General features: G+C 42.0%; 1 protein-coding gene across 2 annotated transcripts in view; it reads left to right on the forward strand.

Moving 5' to 3' along the window:
• gripap1 (GRIP1 associated protein 1) overlaps window positions 1–12,998 on the forward strand; it is a 76,979-nt gene that overhangs the window by 43,456 nt on the left and 20,525 nt on the right. For both annotated transcript variants that reach the window (XM_072681442.1, XM_072681443.1), the window contains 3 exons: window positions 1,407–1,540; window positions 4,366–4,482; window positions 5,532–5,625. In XM_072681442.1, the coding sequence (XP_072537543.1) occupies window positions 1,407–1,540; window positions 4,366–4,482; window positions 5,532–5,625 (345 nt within the window). The remainder of the gene's footprint in view (window positions 1–1,406; window positions 1,541–4,365; window positions 4,483–5,531; window positions 5,626–12,998) is intronic.

Raw genomic sequence — 12,998 nt, forward strand, 5'->3', positions numbered from 1 at the left:
CACGTAAACACTGAAACTTTTATAATGCAAGATTTGTTGTATCAGCGAGCCAAAATGTTAAGGCCACTCAAAGGTGAAGCAGATGACCTTGATTAATGTTGATTATTGGGTAACAGCATCACATTTTAAGGTCTGGGATGTATGGGAGACCGAAACAGAACAGTCGGTTCTCAGTGTGGTTGGTGTGTGCACAACAGATAACACCACTACCTGCCAGTGAGCTATTACACCATGTGGGAGACTGGGGTTCGATTCCCAGTCTGGGTGACTGTGCTGTGCTACACTAATAAGAGTCCTTGGGCAAGACTCCTAACACTACATAGGCCCACCCCTGGAAGTCGCTCTGGATAAGAGCGTCAGCTAAATAACATAAATGTAAATGTTATAGTCAATATGTAGGATTCAGGTGAAGTGGTCAGTGGTGAAGATTGGAGACATTTACGTTTAGAGCATTTAGCAGACGCTCTTATCCAGAGCGCCTTACAAAAGTGCTTTGCTATTTGCTCAAGAATAACCTCAGCTAGTTTGAATAGGCTAAAAATTCAAAGATACCTCCAAGTTTAGACACTACTAAACACAAGTCAGTAAGGTGACCACTCTGTTATTCGCCCACTTAGACAAGGGCGAATAACATCTGCAAAATGGCAAGGCTTGTGAGGTGGACGAATAGTTCTATGGTCGCCTTATTGTATTGTGTTTAGTAATGTCTAAGCTTAGAGGTATCCTTTGAATTATTGGTCTATTCTAACTAGCTAAGGCGTTTCTTGGGTAAATAGCAAAACACTTTGTAAGTCGCTCTGGATAAGAGCGTCTGCTAAATGCTGTAAATGTAAATGTAAATGTAAATGCTTCTGGTCTGTTGTGCTAAGTATCTAGACGAAAGTGACCGAGGGGCTACTGTGGTCAGAATTAAATTTTTTTTAATGATGATTACTGGGACGAATACCTAACAACACAATGCAGTACCCTCTGCTGCGTAGTCGCAGACCTGTCAGAATTATCCACAAATATCTAAACTAGATTTTGGAGCAATGAAAGCAGGTCACCTGGTCTGAGGAATCCTTTTCTCTTTTACGTCACTTGGACTGCAGGGTACATGCAAACAGTTTACCCGTGGGATGTGCGGGATCCACTTTAGATCTTGGTGCCAGGGCACTTTCATAGGTCTGGTAGAGTGAGCTGTTTTGTGTGGCACTCAGCATATTAGGTGTATTAGGTATTAGGGTAGTCTTAATGTTTTGGCTCATTGGTGTATGCAAGTTGTGCAAATATTCTTCTTCTTTTTTATTATTAATACTATTATTATTATTATTATTATTTTATTTAAAGAGCCTGCCGGATGTATTGCAGTGCATACCTATAAATGTCTGCATGTTTTGAATGTGTGTGTGTGTGTGTGTGTGCAGGTCTGGAGGAGCTGGTGCTGTCGGAGATCAGTTCTCCGAGTCGGACGCAGCAGACAGGAGACAGCAGCAGTGTCTCTTCCTTCAGCTACAGAGAGATTATGAAAGAAGGAGCCTCATCCCAGACAACCAATAAGGTAGACGCACAGCACGCAAGCTTATACAAGCTCCAGAACATCCATAACTGTATAGACATACACACACTGTATGTCCAAATGTTTGTGGACACCCCTTGTAATCTGTGCGTTCAGCTATAATAAGTTGCACTCATTGCTGACACAGATGTGCAAATGCACCCACACACACAGCTTGTCTAGTCCGTGTAGAGAAGTACTGCCAATAGAATAGAACTCTCTTAAGCAGATAAGCATGAACTTTATGGCACCTTACCTAATGCCGAGTGTGGGCTAGTAGAGGGGTATAAAGCCCCCCAACATTGAGCTGTGGAGCAGTGGAAGAACTGTGTTCTCTGGAATGATGGATGGTGCTCCATTTAATATTACTTTTGCAATCAGGTAGGTTAAGATCATCCAACATCCTGACCTCACTGACGCTCATGTCGCTGAATGCAATCAAATTTTCACAACAATGCTCGAGAATCTAGTAGAATTCTCGATTCCCTGGACAGTAGAGACTATTACTCCAACAAAAGCAGGATAAACAATTTTTTTTAATAACCTTGATTTTGAAAGAAACATTTATTGAGCTGGTGTCCCAATACTTTTGCCCATGTAGTGTGTGTCTACGTCCATATAAAACCTTGCATCTCTGTTTTTGCTGAATTTCATTTGAATCTGGCACGCACCTGTTCTGAACTCTTCCTCCAAACTTTGGTGTGATGGATTGAGGGCTCATAAAGTGGCCGGGCATAGCCAGAGCTGAGTGGGCACACACACACACACACACACACACACACAAATCAGCTTCTTCTAACTCTGTTGCCATGGACAACTACTTGTCTCTGCAGCTCCCTGAGCTCATATGCACTTCTATGTCCCCAGGAGTTATTAATAGACTCCTGTATAGTGTGGAAACTATAAATACAGTGGCTTTAAATAAACACTGCAACAGATTGTGTTTGCCTTTACAGGCAGTGGAGGAGTGAAAGGACTTCTGAGTAGTCAGGCTAGTACAGCAATATACACGATTTATTATTACACTGAAAGACTTTGTTCTTTGTACTGAACTTCATGCAGAACAGCACTGATGGTCTAAGCGGTTGCTCCACCCCCCCACCCCCCTTACTTTCGGCACTGTACTAACGAAACGCCCTAAGCTGAAGCAGAACGTCTAGGAATGGTGTATTTAAGTGGAATCGTCTTTGTCCTTCAGTAAAAGAAGCTCATTTAATAAGCCTGAGGGGAAGATAAGACTCCGAGGGGAAGGAAGCAATCGCAGGGGACTGCTTCCAGTCTCGGGGACGTGCTGACCTTCTTTTGATTGGATACACTCCAGTTCCTCCGAAATGAACAAACTTGTGGATGCATGCTGAAACGAAGAGTCATAAACTGTACAAACAGGCTAGCCTCACAGATTAAAGAAATGTCTTTGCTCTGAAGTGATTGCTGTCGAGCGTGTAGGCTTCAAGGTCCTAACATCATATATGTACATATATTTGTGTGTGTGTGTGTGTGTGTGTGTGTGTGTGTACACTATACTTACATTAGTTGCAGTATGTGTTGTATAAGACTTATTAGTTCATGTAAAGATTTAAGAATTCTGACAGTCACAACCATAACCATCATAATCGTGTCCCAATATAATCCAGCTGATTAAGGCATGTGTTAATGTCCGATCCATTAACCAGCCTGAATGATTCCCAATAGAAGATCCTCAATATCTGAACATTTATGAAACTACCACTGAAATGCTCTGTTTTACCAGCGGGAGAACCAGAGAACCACTTAGCCTTCTTTTTTTTAATTAAACCAGCACTGAAAATCCCATTCAGAACAGAGTGGAGGCTAACGCTAATGCTAGCACACACACATGCACTATAAAAAAAAACCCAAGTCACACATACAGCACAGTTATTACCAGTTATAAACCAGTTATTACACACCAGTAGACCAACAACCACAGATATCAATCCAGAATGTGGACCACTATACACACACACACAGGAAGTGATCAGATTGCAGTGTTGTAAAGGAGCTGGGAGCTGATTGGTCAGGGAGGTGAGTCAGACTGGATTATAAGATATTAAACACTATAAAATATTTACGGAAAGTCTCAACTAAACTAATTTAATCAGTCCAGAATGTCTCATTATAAAAACTGAGACTAAAAATAAAGGGGTTTTACTGAACTGATTAATTAGCAGCTCGTCGGATCTAAACTGTGGGGCTGGATTATTTGTACAAACACAGAGATCAGATTGGTAACTGATGATACTCAGCGTTAAGAAACTGTCCATTAGGGGACGCTCATAGTACGTAAGGAGTAAAAGTGAATTGCGCTCCCCAACTGTAGGGGGAGCCCAGGAGCACAAAATAGCAGTTCTTGCATAATGCTGCTTTATTTTTGACCATATTAATGTATATGGGCCAGTCATTTCTCCTTAAAATTGATTCCCAAAAATGTTCAAGTCTGTCGAACCCCATTGGAAATGCTCTGTTTACTAGCTAATCGTCAATCGTCAGTTCAACTCAGCTCAGTTCAAACCACTCTTTGGTTCCACTGCACCTCCACTGTGTTTGGGCTAAGTTTTCCACATGGACGGATGGGTGGCTGGACGAAGGGTGGTAAATGGCTGTGAGCTTGAGTGTTTACATTCTGTGGAGGAAGCCTGTCTGTTCCACCTCTCCACCTCAACACACTGCAATTACCCACGTCTCTTTTTAGATGGCTCGAAAAGTGGTCTGGAGGTGAGGTGTGGGAAGAAAAGTGACTGTGGGAGCAGAGTTGGAATTCTGTTCTTTTCTTCCTTGTATCATAATTTTCTTCCCCTCCTTCCTTGCAGTCCAACACCAGCAGTCCACAGTCTCAGAGACCTGCTGACCTTTCTGATGACGAGGTCGGTGAACTCTTCCAGAGGCTGGCTGAGGTGCAGCAGGAGAAATGGCTGCTGGAGGAGAAGGTATGACCTTTTGACAGTAGTATTGATTTGTCCTCTATTAAGAGAAAGAGTTTGGGTTTTGGTACAGGTCTTTTGTGTTGAACGAGTGAGGTGAATGTCTAAAGCTTATTACATGGTAAGATTGGGCTGTCCAGTCTTGCATGTAAAGAACTGGTGTGTGTGTGGCTGCAGGTTTTCGTTCCTGTCAAGCAGACAAACCTGATTACACTGCTTTAATCAGCTGGTTTGTGGGTAGCCTTTACCTTTAGCTTATTATTCAGGAATTCTATACAGTAGAAGACCAACCAAACTAAGTTACTCTTACATTATAGGAGGGAGTAACAGAAGCCTGGACCCTCCCGTGAGATTGAATTAGGTCCCAACAATAGTTTCTGCTGAAGTCGTATTTTATCGTATGTAACTAGGGCACGGTCTATACTGCGAACTGCATCTTGAGCTTTAAATGATGTGCGAATATTGATGTTTCGACCCAAGTGTTGTTCCCTTACTGTTTCAGTGCATGTGATTGGAATGCCAATACTTGGTGAATTAGATTGTGTGTAATTTTTCTGCTCGTTTCAGAAACGCCTGGTCGGTATCAGGCCTGCTCAGCTTTAAGCATGTTCTGATAGACACCATTTATGCCTTAATATTAATTTAACCATCCCTTTTCCATCTAATTTTTAGTACAACTTAACCTTATGTATGTATTATTCTGTTATTTATATCCTAATGCAGAAATTACAGTGACCTAGTTGGTTACTGTTAAGCATGTTTTGTGGCGTCCCACAGGGTTCAATTGTAGAGTCTATGAAACTCTTATGGGAATTATGAGAGTAATGCAGCTATGAGGGTGAAGAACTGAAATGTGGACCTATGTATAGGGCTTAAGGAGTTGAAATAGCTCATAGCTTAGATCAAAAACCTTATGAAGAAACTAGAGCATGCCGGCTTTAAGATTCACGTCCACAGCCGCTAACATTGCATTAATAAACGTTGAGCTAAGAAGCAGTGTACGGTAAGGGGCCAGAATAGCATCATATATTTTTTATGTGTGTCTGTCTCTCAAGGTGAAACATTTGGAGGTCAGCTGCTCCTCAATGGCTGAAGACATCTGTAAGAAGAGCGCCATAATAGAGACGTACGTCATGGACAGCAGGAGAGGTAGGAGGCTCGCTGTCTGTGGTTGTGTTTTCGGCCCCAGGCTGATTTGCTTTGTCCTGACCTGTAATGCTGTACTGTTGGCATTTTTTTGGTCAGCTAATAGTCGTGCCTCGCTTCCTTTTTTCATTATTCATTATTCAGAGAGAATCTGATGGCAATGCCAGCGAGAAATGAAAATCTGTCATGAGGCAAGGTCTGCATGATCTTACTTTTGGTATTATAATCAGGCGTTCCTTGAAAGTTCTTCATTGGACTACAGTGTTCTATAATAAACTAGCCCTTTTTACTTTGTGCTTGGAGCACTAAATATTTTAAAGAAACTTGGCTTGGCATCGTCCTCGGTCTGAAAGTCGCTCTCCTGCCGTCACGCTTCGGCTGGTAAATCTCAAGATAACAAAAATACTTTTTCTTTTTTTTAATTATTATTATTTTTTTATTTTTAAGTCTGTGTAAACAGCTGGCATAAATGCTTCTATTATTCTATTATTATATTTTGAACTTGTCTTGCTATCTTGCTTGTGTAATCTCCCTTTAAATGTTTTAGCGTGTCTATTTATAAGGGTGCTATTTTTGGGATGGCCCTGCACTGCTCTCGGACGCGTTTTGAAGAGGGAGGAAAAAGAAGAATCTAATAAGTCTGTGATCTGAGCTGCAGGCCTTCCTCCAGGCTTTATGGGTTTCTCTTTAATAAAGCCTGCCTGTGTGACTGTGGAGGGCTGTGGTTTGCAAAGATCCTCGTGTAGTATCTCCTCTGCTCTTTGCTTTAGTTAGATTAGCATCAGACTGACCCTCTGCGTGTGTTATCTGTCTGCCTCACTGGCCTCTCTCCCAGGCCAAATGAACATTACTGTAATGAAAATCGACTTCAAGGACAAATGGGGCCTTCTGTTTCCTTCTGCTGTGTTTTTGTCACTTCTGGGCTGATTTGTAAAGCATTTGGGAACGTCGTATGGTCGTGTGGGATCTGATTAGGTGTGAGCTAGTCACTGATTGCACTAAAATTGGATCCTGAAATTTGCTAATTTCCCACTGCTAATTGCAGTTTTTTTTTATTATTGCTGAGACCTTATTGGCCGCTACCAATTCAGGCTTTCTCTAAATAGTACAGCCTAGGGGTCGACGATATGATAAAAATATTGTAACTGGTTGGTGTGGCGCAACAGATAACACCACTACCTGCCGCTGGGTTACAACACCATGTGGGAGACCAGGGTTCAATTCCCGGTCTGGGTGACTATGCTGCGCTGCACCAATAAGAGTCCCTGGGCAAGACTCCTAACACTACATTGGCCCACCTCTGTAATACGAGTTACCTTGTAAGTTGCTCTGGATAAGAGCATCAGCTAAATACCATAAATGTAAATATATATATAAAGATATATAGACATTTTCATGATGCCTGATATTTATCACGATACGTGTGAACACTGCTATAAACTGCTATTCAGATACTCTCCCGTACGGAGTACAGTGATTTATTATTAAAAATCTGCTGCACTTCATCCAATTAAACCGACTAATTACAACATTTGCAGTGAAATATGAAGTTGATCAGTGTTCTTTAAGCGCTGGAAATATTTTTGATATGCTAAGAAATGTATATTGTGTATAATGATAAAATCTATCACACTCATAGTACAGCCCCACAATTTTGGTAAAATGAACTGTTAATTAACACTGAAGTACTGGAACGCTGAACTAGAGCTGGGCAATATGACGATATTTTATCGTATTGTGATTATCAAGGATGTGTTTAGTGCTTAAAAAAACTGATCAGCTGCAGGTTTCATTACTAACAGTGTAATTAGACTGGTTTAAAAAAGACGAAGAGCAGTAGATGTTGAATATAATTAACTGTATTCAGTACAGGAGAGGATCTGAATAGTAGTTTTAGAAGAGTCTGATGTATTTACATGTATTGTGATATAGTATTTTTAGCATATCGCCCAGCCCTACGCTGAATTGATATCTGTTGTCCTCTACTGATGTAAAATATCAGTAGGACGACTGCTACAACAACCAAAGGATCAAGTATCCAATTCCTGAACCATTAAAATATGCCTCAATATCGCCCCAATCCCAATCTACCGGACCGGTTCAGGACATTCCTATAAATTAGTATTAAGTTATTAATAACAAGGGCACAGTCTGACTGAGCATCTGTGTCAAGGACAGGAACCAGTGATGCTTAATTTTTGAATGCTTAATAACTGGTTTCAGTGTGTTTCTAATAGTTTTAGAAATATGTTTCACATACAGTCTCACCTGAACACATAGGTGAGGTGTTACTGTGCATTCAGCAGTCCCTGTGAGCACAACCACAGGTGAATTTCTAGTAAAGTCCCATTTCCAAGAGCTAGGGAGCACCCTTGACACAAATTGACCCACTTTTAGATCTGGAACCGGTCAGAGCACCTCATAATTCAGCGCTGAAGTCAGTTTCTGACAGACGGACTCTCTCCTGTGCAAGGAGGCACTCGAGCTCAGTAATACTGCCTGGGTTCATCTTACGAAAGTCTAGCCCAAGCTGTAGAGATGGCACTGCAGGTGAAGAAGAGCTCATGAAAGGATAAATCATGGTCTCGTGGGATTTTTCACTTTTGAACTTAAGACAGGAAGTCGAGATCTCCCTCAGAATTCACCTCCAGATCTCCTGGTTATCTGTGAAAGCAAATCTCCTGTGCAGCAGAAAAGGTCTGTTTGAGAATAGGAACGCCGTCACTGAGCAGTTCGCTTGTGACTGAAGGGCCGAATTAGCCAGGAATTTATCGTCTGCTTAATTCCTCAATTATTTAAGCTTGTTACTTTTTGTGGCATTCTGTGAAATGAATGTTTTATACTCTGAAATGCTTCTCATCTGCATGTCTGCTTTCTCTCACTGTGTAAAGACAGAAAATTCGATATTTTAAGGCCTGTAATCAGTACAAATGAATGAAATCACTCAATAATCTACATTTTAAAAGAATATACAGTGGTTTTCATTCAAGTCTGGCTGTATGGATTGCATTAGTGAGCCTTAGGTGCCTGTGACCCTGTCGCTGGTTCACTGTTTGTCCTTTCTTGGACCCCTTTTGATAGGTACTGACCACTGCACACCAGAAACATACCATCACAGTTTGGTTCTTGTCAGTGTGTCTCAGATTCTTATGCTTGACCATTTTTTTTTACTGCTTTTAACACCATCACCTTCAGTAAACTGGCTGTTCACTTGCTGCCTAATATGTAGATCCCACCCCTTGACCGGTGCTGCTGTAGATACGGGTAATCAATGTTGTTCACTTTACCTGTCAGTAGTGCTAATGTTATGGCTGATCAGTGTACAGTGTAACACTAGCAGTATGAATTCTGCCCCATAAGCTTTTCAGACCGAACCGCAGCATCTCTGTCTGTCCTCGAATGAAGACTAGAGCTTGAGTGCCTTCAGTAAGAGTCAGTGCTCATTTCTCAAGGAGATTGGATCTCACTTAACTTTGCCTGTCTGTCTCTGTTTTTCTTTCTCACTTTCTCTTTCTAACACACACACACACACACACACACACACACAAATGTGACAAAAAGCCATATGTGGTTACATCATGTGCCCTATAAAGACCTTGGCCAGATCTTGTTGAGATTTTGGTCATCGTTTGAAGCAAGTGCCCCACCCCCTGTATAAGAAAATAGGTTACTTTTCTGCATCCCCAGTAGAGAGGATAGATGATGTGGCTTCTCCCTGCCCTGCCTCCCCTATGTGCCTTCCTTCTGTTTTAATTTCATGACTGACTGATTTAACATTTAATGCCAGAGTAGATTCTATTAAGGCCAGTGTCTTCTAATTGTAAATATTGTGCTATAAAAGTTGAAGGTCTCTGAACCTTTGGGGTTGTGGGCTTGTTCAGAACAGCCCTCCCAGCCCACACATCTATCAAGGGCTGAATGGATTTGAATGGAGAATAATCTGCACTTTTTGAGATTTTGTTTTTGGTAGGGTTTCATTAATCCTCAGAGTCGAGGTTCTCGGGGGAATTCTGAACATGAGCAACTTTTCAACCATGTTTTGTTGATCTCTGCATTATCATTTTTGATGCCAAGTTCACAAACCTGTGGAAATGTAAAATTCTGCATGGCTCCTAAAAGATGATCTGACCTTCATCTAAAACAGAACCTCTGCTATGCCATAATACTGAATACTGGCAATTTGGAAAGATCGCATTTGATGTCGGATGCTACAGTCAATGTTAACTTTGTCCATGTTAACTTTGGTTTGCTTTGGCCTTTTCACATTTGAACACTAAGCTAATGAGACGGATTATTAGAAGGATTAGGAAAGATCTGTGAAGACTTCTAGATATTCATCAGTATCATGCAGTATTATTGCTACCTTCTCAAGAAGTCCTCGTCCTACAAAGATCAGGGAAAGAACATGTTTTCCATCTGCAAAACCGTGACCCTTGAAGAACTCTGGAAAACTCTGGAGTTTCAATATGGCTTTTTTATGCTCTGATTTTAGCTCAGATTCTCAGGCTGTGTGTCTCTAGTCTGCAGATTTCTTGTCAGTCTGAGTCAACAGTTGTAGAGAGATTCAAGTAGTGCGTGAGAGGCGCATACTTCGATTTTTGGCCCAGTTGAAGCACATCAAACATGTTTGATTTTATTTTTTTTAGACACGAGAGTATCACTAGAAGTGTATACTGGTCCCATCAATAGCTTATAAAAACTGATCATGGCAAGTGCAGTTTTAATTGTTTGCTGCACCTTAAATAGTGCAGCAGCTCAGTTGAGGCCAAGGTCTTTATAGGTCTTTATGGTTTAGTATAAGAACCCCCGCCTCGTACGTAGAGTAGCCTCTAGTATAGGTTGTGCTTTTTACCTCCGAACAAGTAAAACACTAAACAAGAGTGGTGCTCATTTGAGGCTACCATGGAAGAAACTCCTCTTCGTTTCCATAGGTTTGACTGTCTGGATCTTTAATGACGCTGCACTTTCTTTATGTTGATAATTAGATGACTAGATGAATCATAACTGTGAAACATGGTGGCGGGAGTGTGAGAACCTTCACTGTTCAACCCCAAACAGGACTGTCCTTAGTTTGTTATTATGATTTTGTTAAGGGTGGCCTCACATTTTAGGAGCAACCCATGCAGAAATACAGCTAGTTTCAAGGTGTTTACACACTGCATTTCTAGTGCTGGAGAAGCCAGCGTGGCTTTGGCACAGTATCTCTTTTGCAAGCCTTGTTTGTTTTGACTTGCTCTAGATTTGGCCACAAACTGGATCTGCTTCATCAGCTTTGTACGCGGCGCAGAATTACTCTGGCCTGGTCAAGCTTAAACAAAAGTATTAACTTTCTACTTGCTATATTAATCAATCATAATGCTTATGCCAGATTAGAAAAATACTTCACCCCTTTCCTAGTCACATTCTCACCCAGAAACGCCTGTCTCGATTCCTTCAACCTCTTGGTTCAGCAGAAGGCAAGGCTGCCTAAAGATTTAGCTGTGGAAACAGTCCTCCATGTGTTGGGAACAGACACAGTGCATGACGTGAGACCAAACAGACAAAGACTGAGGACGACGTTAGAAAAAGAGAAGACCAGAGAGAGAGGGGGATTGCAGGAGCTGAAGCAGCGGTGCTAGATGAAAGCTGACATTAGCAAGGACGTAAATGATTCAGCTCGAGGATATGCCTGAGTGAACCCAACACTCGTCCTCAATAATGCAGCGAGGGGGCGAGCAAAAAGCAGCAAGGAGAGGCACGAGCCCGTTGTCTTGCAGCTTTTGGGCGACCCTATACAGCATGGGTGTCCAGCTCTTTTCCTAGAGACTGTTCTGATCTCATCTACTGAGCTTTAAAGCATTGAGTGACTCCTGAAGACCTTGATGAGCTGGGGCCACGTTTAGATGCGGTTGGGCAGCAAGGTTGGGCTTTTGGCTTTTACCCATGAGTAATGAGTGAACGCCAGCACTGGTTGGTGAACATGGTAAAGGCTTGCTTTAAAGCAAAAATGACTAAGCTGTCATTACTAAGAGAAGCTGATGAGTCTTAGAGGTATACCAGTTCTTCCTATGGTGTGTCACATATGAACCCAGATAACTCAACGTATAAACAATGGAAAACACTGATGGTAGCACCTTGAGCCTGAATTCCAGCGATTTCCCACACAATTTATTGGCCCTCTTGGCATGGGGGCACTGTGGTTTCTGGGCCTGGTCCTTACAAAAAGCAGAGTCTTCACTTTTCAGCTAGTTATTTGATAGCACAAATGTCATGGATACATGCATGGAACCCAGATGTACGTAAAAGGTTCTTAGGTTTGGGCGATAATGTAATTGTGTACAAGCAATTTATTATAAACAATAGTTCATGTGAGAGTTATAGTGCCTTTCATCATTCCAGAGAACACCATTCCACCGCTCCGCATCTCAATGCTGGGGGTTTTTTATACCCCTCTAGCCTATGCCTGGCACATGCCTAGACATGGCACCAATAGACTCATGTTAATCTGCTCCAAGGAGTCTCTAGGGACTAGACAAGCTTTGTGTGTAATTTTTTTTGCACATGTGTGTCAGCAATTGGTGCAATTTAAATTTAAAGTAGCTGAATGCATTAATTAGAAGAGGTGTCCACAAACTTTTGGGCAGATGTTGTAGGTCTATTTAGGCAGACCCTACTAGTTAATAATATTAAATAATAATTGTGGCAATCTTTCTTAAATGGTGCACGGCCTGCTAGGTCGTGTTCATTGTTAGTCAGTATGCTTGTTTGAGTTGGTAAGGCTTTATCTCAGGTGTTGGGAGCGCTGTTGATCTCTGATCAGAGCATTTTGACGAGATGACCAAAACCGCTTTGCTCAGCGCTTGAGGGCGAATGTGTTTACTCCCATTGGTCCATGCTTGGATGGTTCTGCTGCTTTCTCCTTGAAACCTAGCTCAGGATCCTTCACGAGCAACACGAATCAATAGGTCAGACATCCACGTGTTCGTGCATCGCAGTATTGGCATTTGCATCTCTGGTACATTGCCCTGTTTTGTTTAGCCCTTAGAGCTCTTCTCCGGCTTTCATTAATGAAATGGTGATTTAACATTTGTAGCTCATGAATGTACAAGAGTTTGGATGTGTGTGTGTGTGTGTGTGCATGTGTTGCTATGATGTAAGATGGCTATGTGGTAGTGTTTGGGGGCAAAGAAGGTGTCTCTGCAGGGGCGAGTGGGCTAATCCTGCATTCAGGGACATGCTGCAGTCATGTGTGTACAGGGACTGTGTGTGTGTGTGGAACACTGTCTCTTGCTAAGTGCTCTTTCCTACCGGAGGAGTCAGCCAGGGTGAAGCTCTCAGGCGAGCACAAGCCTTGCTGCAGTCTGGAGGCCCTCCACACCACTAAACCCCACCCTTTA

Source organism: Salminus brasiliensis, chromosome 6, assembly GCF_030463535.1.
Source record: "Salminus brasiliensis chromosome 6, fSalBra1.hap2, whole genome shotgun sequence".
Lineage (NCBI taxonomy): Eukaryota > Metazoa > Chordata > Actinopteri > Characiformes > Bryconidae > Salminus > Salminus brasiliensis.